We start from the raw sequence: 27,654 nt of genomic DNA, 5'->3' as shown, positions 1-27,654 counted from the left end.
ATCTGACTTGAGGTTTTCTGGCTAAATTACCAAAACTAAAATGTGATCTAAAAGTTTTATTGATGCATTGTATTGAGAGTAGTTTAAAAAAATTGAAACAAATGCATAGACTGGTAAAAATCATTTACGACTGCTGCAAATTATCTTCCAGCGTATATCTGAAGTAGCATCCTAAAATGCGCTGTACAGGCTTCTGTCATTGAATAAATGGTGTTACCGCTGAGTCTGCTTAAAACCTCTTACTGTGGAAAGGGAAAGAAACCGATACTTTGGGAAGCACGGACAATCGTGGGCATAGCTTTTTTGCTATCTTTTTAAACAGCATATTCCGTCTACTAATGAAAACATCAGAGGAAAATCATTTCCGTGCTTGGGTCATAGTGTACTTTAAGAGTAAGAGTAGCTGGTGTATTAGAATAGTTCATAGTACAAACCTACATGAATTAGTTATCAAGCACATTCATATTATTCCTAGCATTATCCCTTTGACCCTGAGATTAAATAAAAAGTGAAGGGGAAAGCAACTGTTAATTTTTTATTTAATTTTTAGTATGGCATTATTGAATTGCATTTGTTTTTATATTAGTGCTTGCCTTGTTTTTCAGAGTAGTGATATCTTTGGTATGAACTGAGTTTTGGGGTCTGTTGTACACACTTGACACATTTCTCCTCATACTTCAGATAAATGTCCTTATTTAATCTTTAAATCATATTTAGCTTTTTTTTTTTTTTTTTTGCACAATGTTGTATGGGGGAACACTAGATATTCTGTTGCCCTCTGCTAAAAAAGAGCACTTTTATGAGGGCATTTACATGTTACAGGAACTTTGTCTATGATAGAGATGGGCAAACTATGGCCCGCGGGCCACCTCCGACCCGCGGGACTGTGCTGCCTGGCCTCTGAGCTCCCAGCCAGGGAGGCTAGTCCCTGGTCCCTCCCCCACTGTTCCCCCTCCCCCACAGCCGCGCCACTGCATGGGCAGCACGGCGGCATGGCTGGCTCTGGCATGATAAGGGGATGGGGAGCAAGGGGAGTTGGACAAGGGGGTGGGGTCCCAGGGGCTGGTTAGGGTTGGGGGTGTGGATATAGTCGTGGCAGTCAGGGGACAGGGAGCAGGGGGTGTCCTGGGAGGGGGCAGTCAGGGGTCAAGGAGCAGGGGGGGTTGGATGGGTCGGGGGTTCTGAGGGGGGCGGAAAGTGGGAGGGGGTGGAGCCAGGCTGTTTGGGGAGGCACAGCCTTCCCTACCTGACCCTCCATACAGTTGCGCAACCCCGATGTGGCCCTTGGGCCAAAAAGTTTGCCCACCCCTGGTCTATGAGCTGGTCACAGCAGCACTGAGAAAAACTGTAGTATTGACTTATGTGGCATTGTCAAGGTTCCTTCCCCACTCTGAACTGTAGGGTACAGATGTGGGGACCTGCATGAAAAACCCCCTAAGTTTATTTTTACCAGCTTAGGTTAAAACTTCCCCAAGGTACAAACTATTTTACCTTTTGCCCCTGGACTTTATTGCTGCTACCACCAAGCGTCTAACAAATATATAACAGGGAAAGAGCCCGCTTGGAAACGTCTTTCCCCGCAAAATCCTCCCAAACCCTACACCCCCTTTTCTGAGGAAGGCTTGATAAAAATCCTCACCAATTTGTGTAGGTGAACACAGACCCAAACCCCTGGATCTTAAGAACAATGAAAAAGCAATCAGGTTCTTAAAAGAAGAATTTTAATTGAAGAAAAAGTAAAAGAATCACCTCTATAAAATCAGGATGGTAAATACCTTACAGGGTAATCGGATTCAAAACATAGAGAATCCCTCTAGGCAAAACCTTAAGTTACAAAAAGACCACAAAAACGGGAATATATATTCCATTCACCTCAACTTATTTTATCAGCCATTTAAACAAAACAGAATCTAACGCATATCTAACTAGATTGCTTTTTAGCCCTTTACAGGAGTTCTGACCTGCATTCCTGCTCTGGTCCTGGCAAAAGCAACGCACAGACAGAGAGAACCTTTGTTTCTCCCCCCACTCCAGCTTTGAAATTATCTCGTCTCCTCATTGGTCATTTTGGTCAGGTGCCAGCGAGGTTATCTTTAGTTTCTTAACCCGTTACAGGTGAAAGGGTTTTTTCCTCTAGCCAGGAGGGATTTAAAGGTGGTTAGCCTTCCCTTTATGTTTGACAGGCATTGTCACAATATTTTTATTCCTCAAAGTATGTACTATAGAGAAGAATCTTACACTGGTATCGTCGTTGTCATTGCAAATCACAAAGGGACATAGCCTCCTTGCAGCTAGAGTGCCACCTGGATAGATCTCATCCTTGATGTTTGAGGTAAACTGTATATCCAATCAGCATGTCAATCAATGGTGGTCTTACTGCCCCAACAAAGCTTTTGGCGACCACATGATTGCTGGGCATAAAGTGGTATTCCATGGTAAACACACTTTGGAATTTGTTGGTCTTCCATCCTAATAATGTGTCTGTACTAAGAAAGCCACCAAAATCAAACCAGGCCTGATGAAGGTGGTTGGATTCAGTTTAAAATATGCTCATTTCTAATCTTGTCCTGCCACTTAATGTGGAGCAGCTGACAAAGATGATGGGAATCAAAAACATCAATCCAGGGCTCTTTAGCCTTTCTCAGTGCCCATGTTTCACTGCTTTACAACAGAGTTGGTATATTTGTAGTTCTACAGATCCTCAGCTTTCTGGCAAGCGTGAAGTCATGCTGTACCACAGAGGCTGGTGAAAGGCCTGAAACATGCTATACAAGTGTTCACATCTTTTGAGCATTCTCCAGCAATGTCTATGGTGCTACCCAAGATTTTGACCTTTGCTGTGTATTTGTTGTCCTATCTGGACAGGTTAATACTGAGCTTGTTGTAATTTGGACCTAGAGGCTGCTTGATGGTAATGGCCAGGGACTTAGATTTATCTGGCGTAATAACCAGACCTAATGCATGCTGTTTCTTGCCCAACCAGATCCACCATTAACTGCAGTGATTCACCAAACTGAGCAGTAGTAGGGGATATTATTGACTGCTTTTATAAAACACTAAAATCTTGTATTTGTGTTCAGGAAATACATGGTCTCACCTCATGAGTCTGAAAGTGTTTAGGAAAATAGCTGTTTTGTCTAGGGATTGGGCAAGGTGTAAATAATGAAGGAAGAAGCTTTTTGGGATCCAGGCACATGTATTGTGACGTCTATTCAATATTACTCCAGAGATTTGAAATGTTTAGTGAAAAGCTAGACTGCATGCTGATGTAAGGAATGCTGTGTGTGGTGCAGCTACTTCAGAGTTGTATACTTATAGATATGTTTCTATTAAATCTTTAATACAGCATTTTTTTGAGTTCCAGTTGGTATGTTAATATTAATATTCATATATGATTTACACAATCAAATGTAATCTGTCCCATTGGTGTTAATATTCAGTACAAGGTATTATTGTTTTGGTCATTTTTAGGAGTCTGTTTTACAATAAAACTATTTTTCAGCAGTACGTTTTTCTTAATTTTTCTTTTTAAAAAGCGAATAGACCAAGTGAAATTCTGAAAGAGGAGTTATGGTTTAACAAATTTGTTTGATGTTTGTAATCCATAAATAAATGATTAACTTTATGGCTGGCTTGGAGTCAGAGATGCTACTATTGCATTGTAAAAAGAGATTGAAAGGAGCACTGGAGAGTCAGTGATTTGTATATAATGGAGTTTGTCTTACTCACTGAAGACTTTGGGCAGAAAGTTTTGTCTTTTGAACCCTGTATCCAGTATGACCCAGTCTCACCTACTTTAATCTCATCATCATCTCATCTAGAATTGAGTTAATTCTATTCCTCCAGTTTTTAAAGGCTTTTAAAATAAGGATTGAGTTGTATTATTTGTTCAGAAATATATTCTATTCTTCCAGAGTTAGAACACACAGGGCCATTTGGCATTTCTCAGCACTAGGGAATATGCAAGTCCAATCTGCCTGGCTGAATTTTTGAAGCTTCTACTGGTACTAGTCAAACATCTAAAGTTCTGTAGGTGTACCTTCGCTGAACAGACATGTAGCGAGGGTCGAAGATACAGGGTTAGTGCTTGAATTGGGAAAAGGCATTGGTTGCAGCCAAGTGCATTGCTGACAACCATAGGTTTATACTGCATGAGCAGGTTAAACTATGATGAAAGTAATAAATATTATCTATTCATGCAAGGTGCACTTGTCTGTCGTTAATCTTGGTATCTTTTTGCATAAGTAATGATTAGTAACGTGAGCCTCTATAATAACTTCTTTAAAAGTGACAGGGTGTGAATGTGTGGCTTCCAAGTAACACTATACATGGGTGGTGGTTGCAAGTAAAAGTAGTGCTCATTATAGACACATAAACTGATTTCTTAAAAATCAGAAATCTTTCCTCACCCCTCCCATTTATTGACACTTGCCTGATTTTGTGCCCCTTATTAGTCACAAATATTTAAACATATTTACTTTTTCCCACAGCCATAAGAGGTAATAAGTTTTTGAAAAACTTAAGTCAAAAATTTCTCATTAAAAGTGTTCAGAGCAATTAAACTCTACCATTAACCTACATAGGTATTGGAGACCCCTTTCAGTTGTCGTAGGAACCTTAATTCTGCCCTCTGTGACCTTACCTACTCTCCATCAGTATGTCCCAATGATTGAACACTATACAACAGTTAGTCTGTCCTGACACATTGTCTTGAAATGTCCATATTTTAGAGCTTGACATGGAATCTTAGCACCATATTTCTATAGGTCTCTAAAGCTATGACACAGAAAAGCTCTATAAAACTATATAGTAGTGGACTCGCGGGTTGCTTACATATTCTGTTTTTAGGCGGTCATTTTAAAAAATTGAAATTGCTACAAACTAAGTGCCTTTTAGGGAAAAATGTTTGGTAGACGTGTCTCATGTTCATTCTTTCAAAAGCTGTTAAAAATGAGGGGGGGGAGCATTTAATAGCTCATTAAAGGAATATTCTTTGTGTGTGGCTAGGACAGAGATTCAGAGCCTGATGCAACAAAACATCTCTTTGCCAGCGGTGTTAAGAGGGGGAAGATCAGTTAAACCCATCACTGCCACTGTCTGTGCATGCTTCTTTTTGCTAAGCTAGCTGATACTCTATATTTGGAAATATGGCTATGGCACGTAACCAAGCTTATTTGTCACTGTATCAGTGTATTCTTTTCTTTTTGCTGGACACTTTCATTAGTTCTGCACAGAATTATCATTTGGATAGAAGGATGAGACATAGACCATAACTATTGGTGGTCATTCAAATCTGTAGGCCCTAATCCAAATTTTATTTTAGTCTGTTTTCATACAACTAGATACATTTTATGTTTCTGTCACATTTGTCATGTGTATTCTGCTAAGAAGCATGTCTTTTCACCACCTTATTGGTGAACCAGGGTCTCTTTAATTTTTCTTTGAAAGAGTTTTGTTTTTTATTCATCTTCAGTACACATTATCTCTTGTAATTCAGATTTTATTTTAAATTAGAAATGTTCCATGGAAGGATCAGTTTTCTGAAGTTATGTGTTTCCAGGATGTTAGGACAAATGCTATTAGATTTTTTTAATCAAATCCTAAATCTCTTATCACCTGTGAAATCTGAATTTAACTGTCATTATAAAAGTAGTTCCACAAATCAGACTTATTCTCAACTTCGTAATAAAGGACTGTGTTGTCTCTTATATGGCTTTCTTCAGCATGATGCTACCGTTGCCTTCCCTCATTTGCTGGTAAACCATGTGACAGGGAAGGACTGTTGCTTAAATACACTGTTCTGTCGACATATGTAAGTGGATTGCAATTCTGTCTGCCCCTAGTCTTGGGCCTCTTTTATGGAGCAATATTTTGTTATCTAAATGAGCTCTTTAGGAAGTTCTCTTCCTTGCAAATGCTAGCTATACTGGGATGGTTTTGGAGAAGATTTCTCCACACAAATGTGTATAGTAGCAACTCAGTAGCAATTTTTATTTTTGCTGAGCAGCGCACGTGGTTTTGTTGTTTTTTTTTTTTCATTAGATGTAACAATATTTAATAGATCTGAACAACTGATTCTGAGTTTCTTTTTGGGAGGGATGGGGAGAAGCAGGTGGGAAGAGGGGTAGTAATGGCTTCCCAGTGAACGGAATAAAAATATATAGTTGTGATCAAAATGGAGAGTTTCATAAAAGGAAATGTCTTCTTATCACAATCTCTCAAGATACCGCAGTCCACTGCTTGCTTTTCTGTTACGTGAAGTGGGCTTGCTAGTTTAATTCTGCAGGCAAGATTTTGTTTCCAGACACACATTCTGATGACAAGAAACAAGAGTCTGGACATGACAAATACATTTTCAAAGGAGAAAATGAAAATGTGGGTAGAATTTATATGACCATATATTGGTAACAATCTGTTATAAAAAGTGTAACCACTTGTATGAAAACACATTTATCAGGATTGTACAGTCAATCCAAAAACATTGTTCACAGAATTTGTTGGTTCTTATAATAGGTTTGTGGTGTGGTGCCTCAGCACCACAGTCTGAGATGGGTGCTGCGTTAGTCCTGACTTAGAACTTGTTTTCTTTTTTGTGGGTTCGGTTTCAGTTTGAATTTACAAAAACTTGCTTTAAAACAAAAATCTTTTCTCCTATGAAATTAATACTCTTGTTTTACTATACCTTTTTAATTTACCTTTTTTTATCATCACATTGAAGAAGCTGGAGTCTATAATATACTCGGTAATGAATTATATTTTAGTAATGCTTTAAATGCAAATAGATTCTCATTACTGACCATGTTCCGTACTAATATAGCTTCACAGTATATTAATGTACTCTGAGAGGTTAAATTATCCTGTGAATAAGCTGTACGTGGTACCACTTTCTTGTCTCCTTGTGTGAAACAGCTGTGACTGGATACATATATATCTGATCCTTATAACATGCACATGATATTCTCTTCTCCACACTCAAAACAAAACCTGTAGCCAACTGTGTGTTCAAAGCTGCTTTTCCTCTAGTTACAACTTCATCACATCAAAAACTGTAAACTGCCTTGGAAGTTGCCCTTCTGGAACAAGTTTATCCATACACCTCTACCTCGATATAACACTGTCCTCGGGAGCCAAAAAATCTTACCACGTTATAGGTGAAACCGCGTTATATCGAACTTGCTTTGATCCACCAGAGCACGCAGCCCCGCCCCCACGGAGCGCTGCTTTACCGCGTTCTATCCGAATTCGTGTTATGTCGGGTCATGTTATATCGGGGTAGAGGTGTATTTAAAATTTGCAGACAGCTGTCTGTCTACAATAGCCCAGTTCCTCTCAAAAATCATCTTAAGAATTAGTAGACCAATGGCTCAGTTATTGTGGTTGTAAAAACATGTTTTTCTTAACTGATTGTATTAAGCCACAGATGGACAGCTCTAGCAAATGCACATGTAACCTATACCTGGGGTGCAGCTGCAGTCTTCTCCTTTTTTCTCCTCTGGGGTATGGGCTCACCTATGATGGCGCCCGGTGCCTCCACCCAAAGAAACCCCTCCTGATGCAGAGGACACACAGGAATTGTCCCTGGGGAAAATATTCAGCACCCAGTCTCATATAGAGGAGTGTCTGTTAGAGCACGATAAAATAGCTGTTACAACTTCCAGAGTAATAAAACAGTAACCAGGGCTTTATTAGTTTTGGGGAATTCAGGGTAGGATACAATGGATAAAGGGATTAGAATGAATAATAGACAAAATAAACAATACATAAACTCTACCTCTTCCAACATTTACAGCCAATACATGCCATCCTGTTCTTTCCCAGCACCTGCCTAGGCAAAAGATGAGTTTAGGTTCAGTCTTCCTAGCTGGTGCAGCACTGAAATCAGTGGTAGACTTAAAGCACAATATCAAAATAAACAAGGGTCTTTTTACAAAGTATCCACACCAAAGATGGTAAGATTATCCTTGTGGCTCTTTGATCTGGATTCCAATGTGCAGTTAGGCTGGCTCTTGGTGTAGCCTGACCTTGAGTTTCTCCTCAATCTCCTGGGGTTTTTAGTCTTTTCTGTGATGACATTGTTCAGTGTCCCAAAAGGACTCAGCCTTCCCTTGGGAAGGAATGTGGAAAGAGAAGGGTCATCCCTGGTTGTGTAGCTCTCATTCCTGCTACACTCCAAACACAGCCAAATGAAAGTAAACTCAGCCCCTTGTATCTGAGTCCTGGCTCATGATTGGTCCCAGTAGTGTTCCTAGCTAGTTCTGCCTCTGCCCTGGACCCTGGGAAGCAGTCCTAAACCACTGTCATCATTAGTACTGTAGTTTGTGGTGAGTCTCCTAGAGGCTCAGTGTGGTATTTCAGGAGTACCTGCTCCAAAGGGATTACATACATAAGTAATAATTCTATTTTTATCTTGAAGTAGAACTTTTAACTTGCTGTTTGTTTTGAATTACTCTTTACTTGGTTGGGCCAATCAAACAGGTATCAACTTAATTCAGAGTAAAATGTAAGTTGTCATGATAGTTGGTGTCCATAATATGACACTTGTTTTATCCTTATATTTGTTAAATACACATCATGAATGCTTTTTTCTTATGGACAATGTAGATACTTTTTAATATGCCAAACTGATATGGTGTATTTTTCTATCCCTATATAAGGTATACTTTTACTGTAGTTATATGCAAAAACTTTAATTAACTTCCCTTCCAGACAGTGCCAAGCTGTCTGTCTTACTATTTGGAGGACCTGGAGGCAACATTTGGCACCTAGTTACCTGTGTGATGATAGATAACTATTAATGCTTTTTTTTTTTAAAGCATCTACCAGGAGAGGACCTTGTCTACTCCACATTTTAGTTAATATATTTTGCTGCTTAGTTATGAATTACAGTTTGTCTGTTTTTCCTTTCTAGTTGGAAGATGGGGAAGAAGAGCAGAGTGAAAACTCAGAAGTCAGGTACAGGAGCTACAGCAACAGTTTCTCCAAAAGAAATGTTGAACATAATTAGTGAATTATTACAGAGTAAGTTTAATTTTCTAAACATCTTTGTAGAAAGCAGGAGAGGGGAAAGAATGGGTAAAAAAAAAAAAAAAAGACCTATTTCCCCTTTTAGTACTATAGACAGTTAATTGTATTAGTTAAGTTTCCTGGAAGTGTCGCCTTGAGATTTCAATCTCTTATCTACAGCTATATCCCAATTTCAGTTTTACTTTGTGTATATATAATATTTTGTGCAGTTCGAAGTTTTACTAATGTGCCTGCACATTTAAAAAGTATCAGACCAAAAACCCTACTTAAACTTACTTGGCCAAAGCATCTTTGTTTAAAATATCTTACTGAATTGTAAACACAGAGGATTATACTGTTCTGATTAACAAATAGAAAATATTTTGAATTAAAGTATAACTTGTGGTATCAGAGCAGTATGGTCACCTGGTAGAGAAACAGTGCAACTTGAAATAATTGCATTCTTCATGAACCTTCTCCATTATTCAGCTGTGGTCCTTGGAGCTACAAATAGCCCTAAGCTCTTATAGAAGGATTTTGAGCTCACCAAATGACTTCCATTGGATAGGCTTTGTTTACACTTAAGTATTCCTGGGGGAATTCTGCACCACTGTGCAAATGTAGAATTTTGCAGAAATTAACGTGCATGCAGAATTCCCTTTCCTCCACAGAAATGGGCTGCAGTGCTGCTAGCCACTACTAGGAGCCGATGGACCCAGCAGAGCTCAGCTTAAACATAGAAGACACTGCTGAGGGGGTGGGGAGGGAGCTAGAGGGTTCCTGGCAACTGCAGTTCCCAGCATGTCCTGAGGGAAGGAGAGGGCAGCACTCAGGAAACTCCATGTGAGCTTGGGACTGAGCATCAGGCTGTTTCTCCCTTTGGATTGTGGGGGGGAGGGGCTGGGGCGGGGCCACAGTTGGGCTCTGCGGGAGAGACTGTCTGGTCTCTGGGGGTGAAGGGGTTCTGGTATTTGGGCAAAGGGGGACCCTGTGGCTGGGCTCGGGGTGGGAGGCTAGGGAGCAGTGAAACAACTGGGTTGTCATAGGGGTTTCTTTAACTCTGTACTCTGTACTCCTCGGGGAATTTGTGTGTCTGTATTGTTACAGACATACTTGGTGACAGGTATTTTGAAATAAATTACCAAAATTATTGAAACTGGTGTGATTATGTAGTGTTATTTTGACAAATAAAATTTGCAGAATTTTGCAGAATCTTAAAATATTATGCACAGGATTTTTAATTTTTTGGCGCAGAATGTCCCCAGGAGTAACTAAGAGTCAGTTTCACTTTTGCTACTGATGGTATATAGGCTAGTGTAGAAAGAGCTCAGTGTGTTTATCATGGTTATGAAAGACCGCTGGTTTTCATGACATGGCAGTACATCATCTGATCCCTGTCCACAATAGCTCTCATTGGTAGTGACACTGCAGCTGTGCCATTGTTGAAAAACGGGTCCTGATTTTCCTATTGTTAAATGCACTCAAGTGCTATACCAAGAAAATTAGGATTTGTAGCCACCATTGTTCAGAGTGGTAAAACAATGAAGTGGTTATACCATTTGAGTCCTACAGTATAGCTTGCTTTTGCACTTTCTACTCTACACATACATTGCTATCACAGATGACTTGTATATCCTGATTTTCCAAGCAGAAATAAGGCCCTGATGCCTTTTTTTTTTTTTTTTTTTTTTTTTTTTTTGGCTATGCTTTGATATTTTGTTCAATCCCGAAGGTCTAGTGTTCTAATCAAGTTGCGAAAGATAGTTTTTGCTTGGATAAATTTAAGTGTGCATTTCAGTCGCATCCAAAATTGGGAAAATGGCACAATGTAGTGTTGCTGGGATGGTGGTGGTTGTAGTCCAAAGCAAGAAAATTATTGTTAAATCTCTCTTTCCGCCTCAACCCACATAGTATTTCACAGCATTATATTAACATAAAAAGAACAATAGTAATAGTAAGCTTTATCTTTCACCTGATCCAAGTATTTTTGCTGTTACCTATTTTTGTTACAAGGATCCAGAAGAAACGTTCTGGTGATGGTTCTGTCCCTTTAGTTTTTCTTTTTCTTTGTAATTTTTTTAGCTATTGGATCTTTTTTCTTTCTCAGAGAATAGACAAATGGATCAAAGTGACATTTTGAGGCAAGTGATATGAGAAATTGAAAGCTCTACTACATGCATTTCAAAGAATAGGAAATTTATAGTGTTTATACAATACATGTTTTGTCCAATAATGTATCTAGTGAAGGACATTTGGTAGTAAGGTCCAGTTAAAGTTAGCATAAAAGCAAGGCCTTTCTCAAGATGATAAAAGGACTAAATTGTATTAAAATATTCTTATTTTGATATTTTTGGCTTCCAGAATGCAGCAGCCCAACCCCTGGTCCTGGAAAGGAATGGGAAGAATATGTGCAGATTCGAGCTCTTGTTGAGAAAATCCGCAAAAAACAAAAAGGTAATAGAAAAACAGCAAAATTTAGAGCAACTTGTGTATCGGGAATAGCATGTCAGTGAGATCTATACCAAACAACTATGCAGGTGCATGGAAAATCATTCAAATACTTTTCACTAGCAATATCTCCTGTAACATATTGACAAACTTCATAAAGACAGGAAGTTGAAGTCAAAATGACCTCTGTAAGTAAATCTTTTTTGCTTCTTGCTTAGGCAGTTAAGTGCTGGTAGGGTGTTTTGTTTAACTTAAGTGTCTCTTTGGATTAAGGCAAGAGTTCAGACATTGCTGGGAAGGAAGGAATTTTTTTTTTTAAGAAATAATTCCCTGGACAACATGCTAATGGCAGAATAAGTGTCTTTGTATGACAACAGAAATAATGTCGGTGTGTGACTGGAATTCTATGCCAAAATGACATGTAACTATTTATTGTGTGGGATATTGTAGTAGCTGTTCTCATCTGACATAATCACATAGCTAAAACTATGGTTTTAGCTCCCCCTGAGAGAACATTTGAATTGTAGGGTAGACGAGATTTGGGTGGGCTATTAATTTGCCTCAGCAAGTTTGGCTTTTCCCATTTAATATATGGTCTAGAATGAATTTTCTCTTGATATAATCATCATCTGACCCCGAGCCATGGAAAATAGTTTTATGCACTGACCCGTAAATAGCTTTTTTCACTTGCTGATGCATCTTTTTAAACTTAATATCTGAGATTTATGTATGAACACTGTCTAAAAATAGCCTTATTATGAAGTTAATTCTTACGTTAATAAAATGTCTACAAAAGGGACAAACAAAATTTGTCATAAGCAAAAAAAGCATATTTGTAATTAATAAATGAATAAATAAAAATACTTCCATCTAAGAATGCAATAGCAAGTTAGAGGTATTATCCCTATTTTATAGACAGGCAAGCTTTGGCACCAAAGGGTTGTGGTTTGCCTAATATCTCAGTGAGACAGTGGTCAGTTTGGGAATAGAGCTCAGCCAGGACGTGTGATTCCCAGCCCCATTGTCTGACAGCTAGATCATGGTAGCTCTGCAAAAATTAAATTTTGAGTTGATCATTCTAAATGTGTTATACCATATTCTAATTTGAAATGTGTTACCAGACATGACAGAGATTGCATTTAGCAGTAATTTTTCATAAATTGTATTTTAACTTTATAAATGCGAAAAAAAACCCCAAAACAGCCCACTCCAAAATCATTTAATGCAACATTAAAGTCAAGAAATGCAGAAGGTAAGGTTCCTACAGCAATAGTCACTTGATCATCAACCTATTTTCTGTTGTGTGTTTATAAAAAAAAAAAAAAAATCTAATGGGAAAAAAAAGTCCTTAAAAATCAGTTTTAATTTAATTTGGGACTATAAACCATATTATGCACTAACTGTAGGGACCTTTCATGACATTACTACTGGGTAGAGTTTAAATTGGTTGAATGCATTAACTATGCATTTCCATACCTTAACAAGTTTGGATGTGTTTGCAGGTTAACCTTTACTCTGAATTTTCTGGTGATTGTTTTCAGATAACTGAAACATTCTTCTAATGTGTTTTACTGTAATCAACTGATCTGTATTCAACTTTAATTCTATATTAATTTAGTTTTTATCTGGAAATATACTATTAAAATGTTTTATTTAGTTTTGGTATAAATAACCCCCTTTTTTTATGGTGTTCATCGCTGTACCTTTTAGCATTTAGTAGGTATTTTACTTGTAATTCATTTTACAAGAACTACAAGAATAGATACTGACTAATGCATAAAAACCTCACATTGTTAAAAGTAGCTTAGGCCTTTAAACATCACCTCCTGACAACAGGAATATCAAAGATTAAACTGGTACTGTTTGAGTGACTTGATCATGTATTTGGATCGGGATGAACTTCAATTGTTTCTCTTCCCTCTCTGACTGACGTTGTTTTCTAGTGTTATGTCCCATTGTCTAGTATTATGTAATAGATACCCTGCCTTATATCCTACCACAATGCATATATACAATAGCAGAGTTAAAGCTAGTCACTGAGTTTCTTGACTCAGAGTTTGAATATTTTACATTGTGTACTTTTTCATTGAAAAATACAGAACCTTTTAACCATAATACTATTGCCCAAATGTATCATATACATGTAATATTATGGATAAATATTACATGTATATATTTAGAAACATCACCACCGAAATGCCGCAGCGGGGTGTCCTGCGGGTGCACAAAAATGCCCTGGCGGGCGCCATGGCACCCACAAGCATGCATTGGGAACCCCTGTTCTGGAGTCCTTCTTTTCTTTAGAAATGCATTTACCGTCAACACGTATCCAGACTCTGTCTGGATGCAGATGGCTCAGTCATCTTACATAGGGACATCCAATACAATTATTCTTTTAAGGATAAAGGAGTGTAATTGTCAGATGCAGGGGATGACGTTGGCTTTGGGATCTCAGGGATTGGATCAGGCAGGAAATAGATACCAGATGGAGGCAAGAGGTGTGACCAAGTTAATTGCTGGCATCCCCAGTAGCCAATGTCTAGTGCATATGAAGGCTAAAATGGCTAGTTCCCAGAGGTAAGTGAGACCTAGGGTTTTGCTGGTGTACCCTGTAGCAGAAGGTGAGTCGTGAAGTCTTCACAAACCGAGGATCCCCTTTGGTATCCTCTTACCCACTGGGAGAGGGGGTGAGGATTAAGAAGAGAGCTGAATCCTAACGCTTGCCTGAGGAGGATCTATCCCAAGTTAGTGGTTATATGTTGCGGAACCCTGTAACTCTGCACTGGACCCAAATAAATGCCTGGTATTAAGAAATGACTGGGAGGTGGATGGGCGGACACACTGCATCCCTATCCAATGTAAAGTTGCAACCTTCCACTTAAATCCATCCGTGGGTCTGTCTGCATTCACTTGTGTGTCCTGATCAATGCAGTTATCATCAACACTTAGCATTGGAATGTCTTTACTTTCAGCTCATTTAAATGAAAAAAGGGAAAGAAAATGTTCAGACACTTTCTTTCACAGACTAGTTTGATTTGCCATTTCTAAGGTGACTGGTAAGCAAATGTGGCAATGTTTAGGTTGACTAAAATTGGATATGACTGTAGAACATTACTGAGTTACTTTTAACAAAGACCAGTTCTAATCCAACCTCTTCAAAGGATAGCTGGGGGATAGTTAGGAGTTTTTCCTTTACATGTGGTTTACATTGACCCTCTGTGGCCTGTTAGATCCTCTCATTTCTGTGTTTTTATAAATTGTGCATATAGGTTTGTCTGTTACCTTTGATGGAAAAAGAGAAGACTATTTTCCTGAACTAATGAAATGGGCCACTGAAAATGGAGCATCCACAGAGGGTTTCGAATTAGCAAATTTTGAAGAAGAGGGCTTTGGTTTGAAAGCAACAAGGGAGATAAAGGTGAACGTATGAACATTTGAACAGATTAGAAAATCATGTCTGTAAATGTATTGGAAATGTGACAGCAGGACATTGAAACCATTCTTTTCTCTCTCTCTCTCCCTCCCTCCAATGTAAAGTTCACTTCACTGGAACTACTGTTATAAATATATTGTAAACTATATATACGAGAGATAAAATTTACAATAGAAATTTATATTGTTCTTTAACATTGGGCAGTTGTTTGATGGGTTGTGTAAAAGTGCTAATTATGAATCCTTAGTTGGGTTATTTATTCTGCCCAGACAATTTAGCTCACCATTCCTTGTGTCTTTATGCCTCGTTCTACATATTCCCTTCTGCTACTCCCTGTCTACCCCCAGGGTACAAGGCTTTCACTTTTTTTTCAAATTCCTTCCTAAAATACACTTTTTTTTTTTCCTCATTGCATTAGTTTGCCAAACCAAAGTGGTGCTGTAATATTTATTTGAAGCTGAATTTAAATAAACACTGATTTGTTTTAAATCCATGTTTTGGTCACCTTATACAGTATGTATCAATTGTATTTTTCTCATTCTTATTTTGCAAGCCCATTGGGGTAAAGGTTATCTCTCCTGTATGTTTCCCAACTGTAAAATTGGGATGATAATGCTCTATTATCTTGCAGTGGAGACAATTGTTAATGTGCGTGAGACACTCTGATACTATGCTGAAAAATGCCATAGCAAAGATGCCAAGGAAATGAATATTTCCATATTCATTACAGGATTTAGATGGTGTGTAGTTAGTAAAGTAAGGGCTACTAATTGAATGATGAGGATAAAATATTGAACAGCTTCCTCCACCCCATACACTAAAAGAGACAAGGGTCCTGTGATCACATTCTATTTTTCACGTAATTAGAGACTGCATCATAGCACATACGCATGAGGGGGAAGAATTAAGGTGGCGCAGTCATCTTAACTTTGCGTACTTCCTAAGTATTGAGTGCTTGACTTTGTAACCTAGATAAATTCATTTTAGCATCATAATGTTAAAGTAATATTTATACAGGATGTTTTAAATCAAGTAGTGGCTCGACCTATGTTCTTTAAGTCGTAATATAATATAAAGTAAGAAGTTCTCATAGCATTTCAGTTTACTTGGCAGTGGATGGGTGAGGAGTCTTGATTCAAAATAAATTTAGGATTTAAAAAATGACATGAAAACCTTTAATTTTCTTAATTTATTTACATGTATATTTGAGATATTTTAGAGAAACAGGTTTTTTGTTATATTTCATGTGAAACAGTAACTACATTTCTGAACTTTCTTGGATTTTTTTTGTTTTTTTTGTCCCGTCCCCCCCTCCCGCCCCCCGTAGGCAGAAGAGTTGTTTCTTTGGGTTCCTAGAAAGTTGCTGATGACAGTTGAATCAGCTAAAAATTCAGTGTTGGGTAAGAGCAATTTTTGAGCTTCCTTATAGATGTGTACAATGGGAAGAGTTTCTTTGATACAGCATTACAAATTGACATGGGAATGGAATAGCAGTCTAAACATCAGGTTTTCAGTATCTAGAGTCTTGAAGTATCAGTTACCAGAATTTAATTTCCCTTTTCCATTCCTTCCTCTGCCGCCCTCTCCTCTTTCCCATCTCCTTCCCTGCCCCATGCACCAGGTATCTGCCTGGCTGCGATTCTCACCTGAGAGGGTGGATGCATTTCAGTGGTGATGGAATTTCTGATGTGTTTTGGTAGTTTCTAATGCATGTGGAGATGGCATGTGCTATAAATGTAAATAGTGAGCTGCTTATATTTTGATACCTTACTTTGGATTAATCTTTTTTTTTAACCATACAAAAATGTATCCGAATGTCTTAAAGATACCACGTAGCTGTATGACAGGCACTCAAGATAACCATCTCCTATCTCAGGCAGTGCTGTACACTGGTGACCCCAGACACTTTTATTTGGTACAATAGTCATGCACAGTTTTTAATTGTATTAATTTACAATACATTTAGTATAACTATTTTCCAGGCAATTAGTTCAGCCATTTACAATCTTTATGGTTAATTCAGGGTCCTTGTATTCTCAAGACCGAATTCTCCAGGCCATGGGCAATATCACATTGGCATTCCATCTTCTTTGTGAACGAGCCAATCCTAACTCTTTCTGGCTGCCATACATCCAAACTCTCCCCAGTGAATATGATACCCCTCTATACTTTGAAGAAGATGAAGTGCAGTATCTTCAGTCAACTCAGGCCATACATGATGTCTTCAGCCAATATAAAAATACAGCTAGACAGTATGCCTATTTCTACAAAGTCATTCAGGTAAGCAGCTTAAATTTAATGTATGGAATATATTGCACTTACGGGGTTTTGAGAGGAAAAGGGGTAAAATAATGACATTAAATGATAAAGCAATTTTTTATTGCTGTTAGAAAAACTGAAAATAACATACAACTTCTCACTTATGTTTGTCTATTGCTGATATGTCATATTTTAACAGGTTTGTTAAAATGTAACAATTTACAGGGAACAGTCAAACAATCATTTTAATTAAAGTAGGAGAAACTTAATTCTACAAGTCTTTCATTTATATCATATGTGCACTGCTCCATAATAGGTTTTCTTTAGTGTAATATAGCTCATTTGATTTTTTTTTTTTTTTTTTAAATACAACTGTGCCCATCTAGTAGCAAAATGGAAATGTGGAGATATTATACAAAAGTTTTTCTATACATTTCTCATCAAATTTCTGAAGTAATCCTTTAATTTAATTTGTCACAAAGTAGCAAATTATTGCTTTGGCATATAGGTATAATCAATATTGTGAGTGTATTGGGCTGTCATTGCCAAGGAAGCACTTGATATCCAGTCATCAAAGCTGCTTATGGCATTATCTGTGTATAAGGAGCACATGACACTCCGGGATTTCCAACAGGAGATTGTAGACTAGAGGGCATCTGTTTGGAAGTAGGAGTAGGTTGAAAGATATTGTTAAAACTAAGGAATAGCTTGGTCTTTCAAACAGTTTCTATTAACTACTTTCTTTCACTTAACAAAGGTTAAAAAGTTCTGCTCATGAAGTTCTGCTCTGTTCAAAGAGGTTAGATAGGTTTACTCCCATCAGAATGTCAACTTGCCAACTGCTGTTAGTGCTTAATGCACTTAGAGACAATTTTTGAAAACGCAGTGCTTTGACAGATAATGTATGGTCATCAAAGGAAATGATACTCCTTTGGAGCTGAGTAGCATCATGGGAGCATTGCTCTAGCGGAGAATGGTGGGTTCTTGCCTCCTGCCCTTGATTTGGGACAGAATTCACAGAAGGGTACTGAGGTCAACTCCCTGCACTGCGAAACCTCCCACTTTACTACTCATAGCTGGCAATCCACAGCTGCACTGCCAGCAATGCACTTCTGTCGGGGGGATGGGGGGAGTGTTATGAAGGGAGCATATAATGCCACATTAGTCATGCTGAGTAGTATCTTATGTTGCTCGAGTAGTTCTAATGATTTTAAAAGGAATTACTAGCACAGTATGAACATGATTAGTGCTTGGTGGAGTGTAGAGTACAGGCACTACGCATGTATCTATACACTGCATTGAAAGGCTCTGGCAGTGATGAGGCAGTGAGGAAAAGCTCATATATCCGGGAGTTGCCAAAGCCTTTCCCTGCTGCCTCCCCACTGCTGGAGCCTTTACTGTGGTGGAGAAAGCAGGACACTACACTGCAAAAAATAGCAGTGTAGAAATGGGAGGCACTGTTTGGGCATATAGAGAACTGTGTAGGGTATATACACGGGGGTTCCGGCATGTAGAGCACTCTACTCACCTAAGCCACATCTCATGGTCTACACTGCTATTTTTATGTGTAATAGCTGGCATGTGCTATCTGTACTCTACATGTCACATTAAGTGCAGGCATAGCCTCATTCCCTGATCCTGCAAATACATGTGTGCGTGTGAATTTACTGCCATTACTTAGTCACATTGATTTCATTGGATTTACTTTTGGGTTTACTCCACAGTAGTAAAGTTAGGCATGTGCATAAGTGTTTGTCATGATCAGGGTCTTAGTTATTAAAATTAACCTAAGGCCAGTGCGAAAGCCTGGTTTGCTGAGAAAAGTGACTAAACGTAATGGACTTGTCTGCACATAGTAAGTTGCAGAATTTCTTTGCAATGACTTGCCAATATGCATAAACTGATACTACTGTAATTATGATGTTGTATAAGAATCTATGTAGAATACAATGTTATATAGTAAAGTATAAATAGAACAGTGGGGAGTGTGTGTCTGTTTAAGTTGCAAGTGATTGCTTAAATGTTTTGGCAAGGAAAAGAACATCTAAAGAATTTTTTATAACATTTGAGAGAGATCTCTTTTTGTAGCCGTTTGATAAACGTTAACTGAATTATGTGATTAGCTTTGTGTTTCTTGTGATCTAAGTCAACTTGTGTAAAGAGGAGAGGATGTGGAAACTAGTTCAAGTCATTTGAACTTTAGATTAATGTGAATGTCCAGAATTGGCTCTCTAGTTCTGGTAGTCCTTGCTGCACCACATTATGTCCCCAGGTACCTGGAACCTTGCTTCTCATTGATGACCATTATGATTGCATGGCACCCAAACTGGAATGTTATATCTGTTCAAGTTTGACCGTTAAAGAATGTCTAACTCAGTTCAATTTTTATCTCCACCCCCTCAACCCCCAAAAAAGAAAATCTAGCTGAGATCTTTTATGTGGAACTTCATCTTGCAACAAACTTGTGTTGCAAAAAATAAAAATCCCTGACTTCTAACAGTGATGCGCGCACACAGCAGCCATGTGTCCGATCAAAAACGAGACAAGCCGCAAACAATCTCAATTTAGACTTAGCTATTGTTTTGATCCAGTATGTATTGAATTTTAAGATTTTATATTTCTTCAGTATTTAAAAATTACCATGAAAATAGCTTTGTAATTAATAAACTGGTTTGTGTTAGGCATTTTCAAACCATGTTGTAAATTGTGCTAGGATAGAAAAATGCCAGAAAAATTCTTTGGGAGAAGAAACTGGTGTGGCTTTCCAGTAAGAATATCTACAATAAATCAATAATTGGTTTTAGAACAGAATTAATTGGGAAATCTCCTGTGGATGATCACACAGACTTCAGTATTCTATGTAGTAATATATTTGTATTTATATAAAGATTGGTGCGGTACTACTTTGATTCAGAAGTGTGGATTTACCTAATAATTCCAACTGTAATACCTTGTGGTGGTAATCAGCCTGATTCTGCTTGGTTTGGGATATGTTAATATTTTAGATGGACTCCATGGAAGTTGTTTACATGATTCAGTAGATGGCACCCTTCCCTCTGAGTCAACATTAAATCAATACTCCTCCAACAGGATGTTTACTAGTGGAAGTGGTGGTTTTTTGAATTAGTTGTTAAAACCAAGGTCCTGGGCACTTGCGAACATTAAAGATCCCCATGGCCCTTTTGGCAGACATACAGATGTCCTGGCCAGATTCCCTATACCTGAAACTCCTCTGTGGCATGCTTTTCTTCCTGCTTTAATAATTCAGCTGCATTATACAAAACTTTAAGCAGCTGCTGTTTCACCATAAAGTAGACTGCATTTCAGTGGTAGGTGAAGTGATCCCTTTATGCATATATAATTTATATATTAGTTTGTAGCACTTTGGTTTCCTTTGGAAAGAAAAGTGATATATAAATATATGGGGCCAGATTCACTGGTATGTTCCAGTTGCTTTGTGCCACTCAACAACACCAGGCAGCCATAAACCCATTCTAACTGGCCAGTTAAGCTGGATTTACAGGTGTTTTGCATCAGTGGAGTAATACACAACAACCATATCACAATAGTGGATCTGGCCAAGTGTATTTATTAACTTGCATTCAGCAATAATGCACGAGTGAGATTTTCAACTTGTTTGGCACCAAGGGTTCCAAGAGATTCTCTTTATCAATGTCTTGGATGAAGACTTATGAGTAACTGATATGGATTTTGCTCTTTGAAAAGAGCTCTAGGTTAACTCTAGTCTTCAGTATATGTTAGAGCTGTCAAGCGATTAAAAAAATTAATCGCGATTAATCGCACTGTTAAACAATAATAGAATACCATTTATTTAAATATTTTTTGGTGTTTTCTACATTTTCAAATATATTGATTTCAGTTGCAACACAGAATACAAAGTGTACAATGCTCACTTTATATTTATTTTTGATTACAAGTACTTGCACTGTAAAAAACCAAAAAATCATATTTTTCAGTTCAATTAATAAGAGTAGTGTAGTGCAATCTCTTTATCATGAAAGTTAAACTTACAAATGTAGACTTATGTACAAAAAAACCTGCATTCAAAAATAAAACAATGTAAAGCTTTAGAGCCTGCAAGTCCACTCAGTCCTACTTCTTGTTCAGCCAGTTGCTCAGACAAACTAGTGTTTACACATTTGCAGGAGGCAATGTTGCCCGCTTCTTGTTTACAATGTCACCTGAAAATGAGAACAGGCGTTCTCATGCCACTGTTGTAGCCAGCATCACAAGATATTTATGTGCCAGATGCGCTAACTATTCATATGTCCCTTCATGCTTCAACCACCATTCCAGAGGACATGCGTCCAGGCTGATGACGGGTTCTGCTTGATAACAATCCAAAGCAGTACATGTTCATTTTCATTATCTGACTCAGATGCCACCAGCCGAAGGTTGATTTTCTTTTTTGGTGGTTCGGGTTCTGTAGTTTCTTCATCGGAGTGTTGGTCTTTTAAGACTTTTGAAAGCATGCTCCACACCTCATCCCTCTCAGATTTTGGAAGGCCCTTCAGATTCTTAAACCATGGGTCAAGTGCTGTAGCTGTCTCACATTGGTACCTTCTTTGCATTTTGTCAAATCTGCAGTGAAAGTGTTCTTAAAATGAACAATGTGCTGGCTAATCATCTAAGACTGCTATAACATGAAATATATGCCAGAATGCGGGTAAAACAGAGCAGGGGACATACAATTCTCCCCCAAGGAGTTCAGTCACAGATTTAATTAATGCATTATTTTTTTTAAACGAGCGTCTTCAGCGTGTCCTCTGGAATGGTGGCCGAAGCATGAAGGGGCATGTGAATGTTTAGCATATCTGGCACATAAATACCTGCAATGCTGGCTACAAACATGCCATGCAAATATCTGTTCTCACTTTCTGGTGACATTGTAAATAAGAGTGCAGCATTATCTTCTGTAAATGTAAACAAACTTGTTTCTCTTAGCGATTAGATGAACAAGAAGTAGGACTGAGTGAACTTGTAGGCTCTGAAGTTTCACATTGTTTTGTTTTTGAGTGCAGTTATGTAACCAAAAAAAATCTATATTTATAAGTTGCACTTTCACAACAGAGATTTCACAACAGTACTTGTATGAGGTGAACTGAAAAATAAGATTTCTTTTGTTTATCTTTTACAGTGCAAATATTTATAATCAAGAATAATATACACTTCGATTTCAGTTACAACACAGAATACATTATATATGAAAATGTAGAAAAAGATACAAAATATTTAATAAATTTCAATTGATATTCTGTTTAACAGTGCAATTAAAACTGCAATTAATTGTGATTAATTTTTTTGAGTTAATCACATGAGTTAACTGCAATTAATATATATTATATAGTATATGTAATAGCAAAATTATTCAAATAAATACTGATTATAGAAAAGAAACACGTGCTTGGGGATCAAAGTTGTTTCCAAAACACAGAACAAGCATGATTTGATGCCCAGTTTTACAAATGGGGAAAATGAGAGCTAGGCCAGGTCTACACTAAAAACTTTTATGTAGTAATGTGTAGTAAAATTTGCTTTTGCTGGTATAACTTTTTTCACTTGGGGTACTGGTATAAGCTATACCGGCAAAAAAGTGCTTTTTTGCTTATATAAGCTGCATCTACACTAAGAGGGTTTTTTTTGCTGTGATAGCTGTATCAGCAAGTCCTTTCTAGCATAGACTCTGCCTAAGTGACTCACCTAAGATCGCACAGTGAATCATTGGCAGATCTGGGTTTGGAATTTAGGAATTTTTGATTCCCAGGTTTTACTCATTCCATTTGCCATTAATGCATTGGGCTACAATGGCTGTACACTATCAAATGTTAATAGTCATTTTCATTTGCATTGGGGTTTGTGCTAGTTCCCATTATGGAATGGTTTTGATTGGAGGTAGACCAGTGCTGGAGTTCTTAAAAAAAGAAGTGAGGGAATGCAGGGTGTGGGAAGCCCTAAGAGGAAGCAGTGGGAGATTGGGGGTAGTGAGTAGAGCTGGGATGAAGATCGGGTGGTGGAAAACTCGGGCTTTCCAGAGGAGCAGGGGTTGCACCCCACAAAGTCCATCCTGTCCTGGCCTTACCCCTACCTGTGCTGGGATCTGTTGTCCAAGCAATCCTGCAACCTGGCTCCTGACACTGCCTGACTCCAGCTCTGCCCCAGGCTTCTGGTGGATCCAGCCCCTATGTTTCCTTGCCCATTCCTGGCTGCAATGTCCCTGGCTCCCTCCGTGCTGACCTGTCACCAAGCCTGCGCCCGCCCGTCTACGCCCAGCACCTGCCTGCTCAGAGGACGCTGTAGCCGAGAAGGGAAAGGAGCCATCTGAACTAGAACCAGCAGAAGTTCTAGAACACAAGTTAATTTTGAACAGTTAAAATCTGTCCAAAAATTTAGTAGGTAAGGGTCAATGTTAACTGCCACATTGCACATCCTTTGGTTTATGACAGTGGTTCTCAAACTTTTGTACTAGTGACCCCTTTCACATAGCAAGCTTCTGAGTACGACCCCCCTTATAAATTAAAAACACTTTTAAATATATTTAATACCATTATAAATGCTGGAGGCAAAGTTGGGTTTGGGGTGGAAGCTGACAGCTCATGACCCCTCATGTAATAACCTCACAACCCCCTGAGGGGTCCCGACCCCTGGTTTGTGATATGTATTTTACAACTTTTTTTTTTTCCGGAGAGAGCTGGTAATTTGCAGAGTATTGTAGAATGCAGGAAAAATAGCAGGAGAACCGCTTCCCCCCAAATCCCCCTCACACATCTCTGTCCGCCATCAAAACAAAAAATCCTTTCTCATAAATCAGAAAAGCCCATAGTAATGTTGGTATAATTTTCCACACATGCACACAAATCACTTTTTGGGAAAAAGTCTAGCATTGAAAGTATTGATCCAAATGGTGAATGATTTTGGAAGTTATAAGCCTGTGGAAATGGGACTGGGAGTAGGGCCAGAAATGAATTCATAATAAAAGCTGTCTTGCTTCCTAACCATAAAGGGTGCTACTCTATGCAGAGTGTAAGTTGCATGCTTTTCAGAGGGGAATACGGTATTTGATTTTGTGCATCACTTATTTCCTTTAGTACTTCCCATGTTTTTAGTGTAGAAATTTGTATTAAAGCTGGCCCATGTGACCAGGATTTAGACATGCAGGCTAATCTTTTTGAATTTGATACTTGCCCCTGAAAATACAAACCAGTCTTCCAACTTCCTCCACGCTCTTGCTAGCTTCTCCAACACAGAAGGCAGAACTTGTGGCATCTTAAAATAGGTGTTTTGATGATGGCTGCAAACATTAGAAGGAAGGATGAGACTATTGAGTGAAGTAAGAAGATTTTAACCCCTTCATTCTGGATTGGTTTTAGCTTGCACAATGTGCCTGTTTTTAGTGACTCTAAGTGACTGCTCCATTAACCCACTAAATTCCCAAAATACTTCACAAATAAGGTTGATAGTCATTAAAACAGATTTGCTTTTCATGTGCATGTAGATTTAAATGTTGTTTGACTGGTAGTAGTCTGCTTTGTTTCACTAGCTTCTCCATAAACAGGGTATTCTCATAAGAGCATATTTCTAAACCCTTCCCGAAGTGATTAGCCTTGGATACACATGAAGAACAGGCAGACTTCTGCTTTTAACAGCTGTTACAAGCTAAACTGTAGTCTGGTTTGATAAGCAAAAACAGGTGTGAGGTTGAGCAGACAAAAATAAACCCTTGAGCACGTTAGCCAGGACCTATAAACCAAACTGAACCCTTTTTAAATGTATGTAATTTGATAACTAAAAAATAGTTAAGGGGAAAAAATTCTTGCAGATGGACTTGAAAGGTATATTTGGGCCCTGGAACGCTACTTATAAAGAGCAGGAAATTTTGAAATCAGTAGCCTTGTATCTAAGTAGCTTTTCTTTTAAGAGGTTTTTATAGCTTGTTCCAAAGAGAACTTTTGTATACCACAGGGTTTTTTTTTTTCTTTGCTGGATAAGCTTGTGTGTAACTTCTGTTAACACTTATGGGCATTGTATGTGCACTGAAGGGTGAACAGAGTCCAAATGTTCGTGGTTTAATGTTGGGGGGCGGTTGGTTTCTGCACTGAAATGTGGCATTATAAGCACAAGAGGGAGCCATATAGTTTAGTCATTCACTATGAGATTCTTTGTTATATTTTCTTCATGGCTTTTTGAAGGAGTATGCATTGGATTTCCTGGTTGATTTTTTTTCCTCCCAGCTGCATCTGGTTGCATGTTTGTAGTTAACTTCAGAGTGGTTTCTGCATAGATCAGTGCAAGACATCAGGAGTACTCTATGGCAAATGGAAATACTGGAATGCTACTTTAATTCTCCCTCACACCAAAGGGCCAGTGGCTGTAGATTACAGCATTTTCTCCCCAAGAGTGATGGAGGGTGGTGTTCTTCTATTGGCTGCCCCATTTTAAGACAACTATTTAATTGGTAGTTGTAGTTAATTTTTAAAATCATGTTAAAATTAAAATGGAAAATTAATAGGGCTGTCAAATGATTTAAAAAATAATCATGATTAATCACACTGTTAATAGAATACCAATTGCAATTTATTACAAATATTTGTGGTTTTTCTACATTTTCAAATATATTGATTTCAGTTACAACACAGAATACAAAAAGAAAAGGAGTACTTGTGGCACCTTAGAGACTAACCAATTTAGTCTCTAAGGTGCCATAAGTACTCCTTTTCTTTTTGCGAATACAGACTAACACGGTTGTTACTCTGAAACCTGACAGAATACAAAGTGTATAGTGCTCACTTTATATTTTTTATTATAAATATTTGCACTGCAAAAAAAGAGCATTTTTCAATTCACCTCATACAAATACTGTATTGTGATCTCTTTATTGTGAAAGTGTAACTTACAAATGTAGATTTTTTGTTACATAATTGCACTCAAAAACAAAACTATGTAAAACTTTAGCGCCTACGAGTCCACTCAGTCCTACTTCTTGTTCAGCCACTTGCTAAGACAGACAAGTTTGTTTACGTTTACAGAAGATAATGCTGCCCGCTTCTTATTTACAATGTCACCTGAAAGTGAGAACAGGTGTTCGTGTGGCAGTTTTGTAGTCAGCTTTGCAGGGTATTTACGTTCCTGATATGCTAAAGATTTGTATGCCCCTTCATGCTTCGGCCACCATTCCAGAAGGCATGCTTCCATGCTGATGATGGGTTCTGCTGAATAACAATCCAAAGCCATGTGGAGCGACACATGTTCATTTTCATCATCTGAGTCAGATTCCAGCAACAAAAGGTTGATTCTCTTGTTTGGTGGTTTGGGTTCTGTAGTTTCTGCATCGTAGTGTTGCTCTTTTAAGACTTCTGACAGCATGTTCCATATCTCATCCCTCTCAGATTTTGGAAGGCACTTCAGATTCTTAAACTGTGGGTCAAATGCTGTAGCTATCTTTCAAAATCTCACATTGGTACCTTCTTTGCATTTTGTCAAATCTGCAGTGAAAGTATTCTTAAAATGAACAACATGCTGGGTCATCATCAGAGACTCTTATGACAAGAATGCTGGTAAAACACAGAGCACATATTTTTAAAGAAAGACATCAGCATGGAAGCATGTCCTCTGGAATGGTGGCCGAAGCATGAAGGGACATACGAATGTTTAGCATATCTGGCACATAAATACCTTGCAAAACTGACTACAAAAGTGCCACACTACCACCTGTTCTCGCTTTCAGGTGACATTGTAAACAAGAAGCGGACAGCATTATCTTCTGTAAACATAAACAAACTTGTTTGTCTTATCAAGTGGCTTTCAGGTGACATTGTAAACAAGTTAATAAGAACTATAGTTGGGGCAGGGGGACAGTCAGTGGCAGGCAGAAGATGGGCTGGTAGTATAGTATGCAATTGGATGGTGTAAATTCAACATGTTTGGGGTTGGATTCGTCTGAGTTTGGGCTTTAGAGCAGAGCGTAAACCAGGTCAGGTATTCCAATTTGTTTGACTACATGTAATATAGAAATGTTACCTAGCTAAATACACCATATTAGAGAAGAAGTTGTGGAGGCTGAAATCCTAATACAGCATTAGCAGTACAAGCTACCACATACTTTTTTTTTTTTTTTTTTACAGGTGTGCTTCAATATTGTTATGGAATATCCATGTCTTGGCAGTGGAACAATAGTTCACTCATCAAGGAATAAATGAGCATACACTCTCTAGTTGGGCTAATAACAAGGGTACTAGTTACAATGGGTACTCTGTTGCCAGTAGAGAACTATACTAAGACCACCAAGACCATTTAACATAATACACCTCTACCCAATAGAACGCGGTCCTCAGGATCCAAAAAATCTTACTGCTTTATAGGTGAAACCACGTTATATCGAACTTGCTTTGCCTCGAGCGTTTCCGTTATTAATAGTCACTTCCCGCCCCCTGACTGACCCCTCAGAACGCCCGACCCATCCAACTCCCCTCCCTGTCCTCTGAACTGCCCTGACT

The 27,654-nt window shown here is 38.3% G+C and overlaps 1 protein-coding gene across 1 annotated transcript in view; it reads left to right on the top strand.

Moving 5' to 3' along the window:
• SETD3 (SET domain containing 3, actin histidine methyltransferase) overlaps window positions 1–27,654 on the top strand; it is a 71,494-nt gene that overhangs the window by 13,458 nt on the left and 30,382 nt on the right. Inside the window, exons 2-6 of the mRNA XM_007064953.4 lie at window positions 8,909–9,018; window positions 11,365–11,457; window positions 14,721–14,869; window positions 16,212–16,284; window positions 16,908–17,164. Coding sequence (XP_007065015.1) covers window positions 8,916–9,018; window positions 11,365–11,457; window positions 14,721–14,869; window positions 16,212–16,284; window positions 16,908–17,164 — 675 coding nt within the window. The 5' untranslated portion in view covers window positions 8,909–8,915. The remainder of the gene's footprint in view (window positions 1–8,908; window positions 9,019–11,364; window positions 11,458–14,720; window positions 14,870–16,211; window positions 16,285–16,907; window positions 17,165–27,654) is intronic.

Source organism: Chelonia mydas, chromosome 6 (genome assembly GCF_015237465.2).
Source record: "Chelonia mydas isolate rCheMyd1 chromosome 6, rCheMyd1.pri.v2, whole genome shotgun sequence".
Lineage (NCBI taxonomy): Eukaryota > Metazoa > Chordata > Testudines > Cheloniidae > Chelonia > Chelonia mydas.
This window is presented reverse-complemented; position numbering and strand designations above follow the sequence as displayed.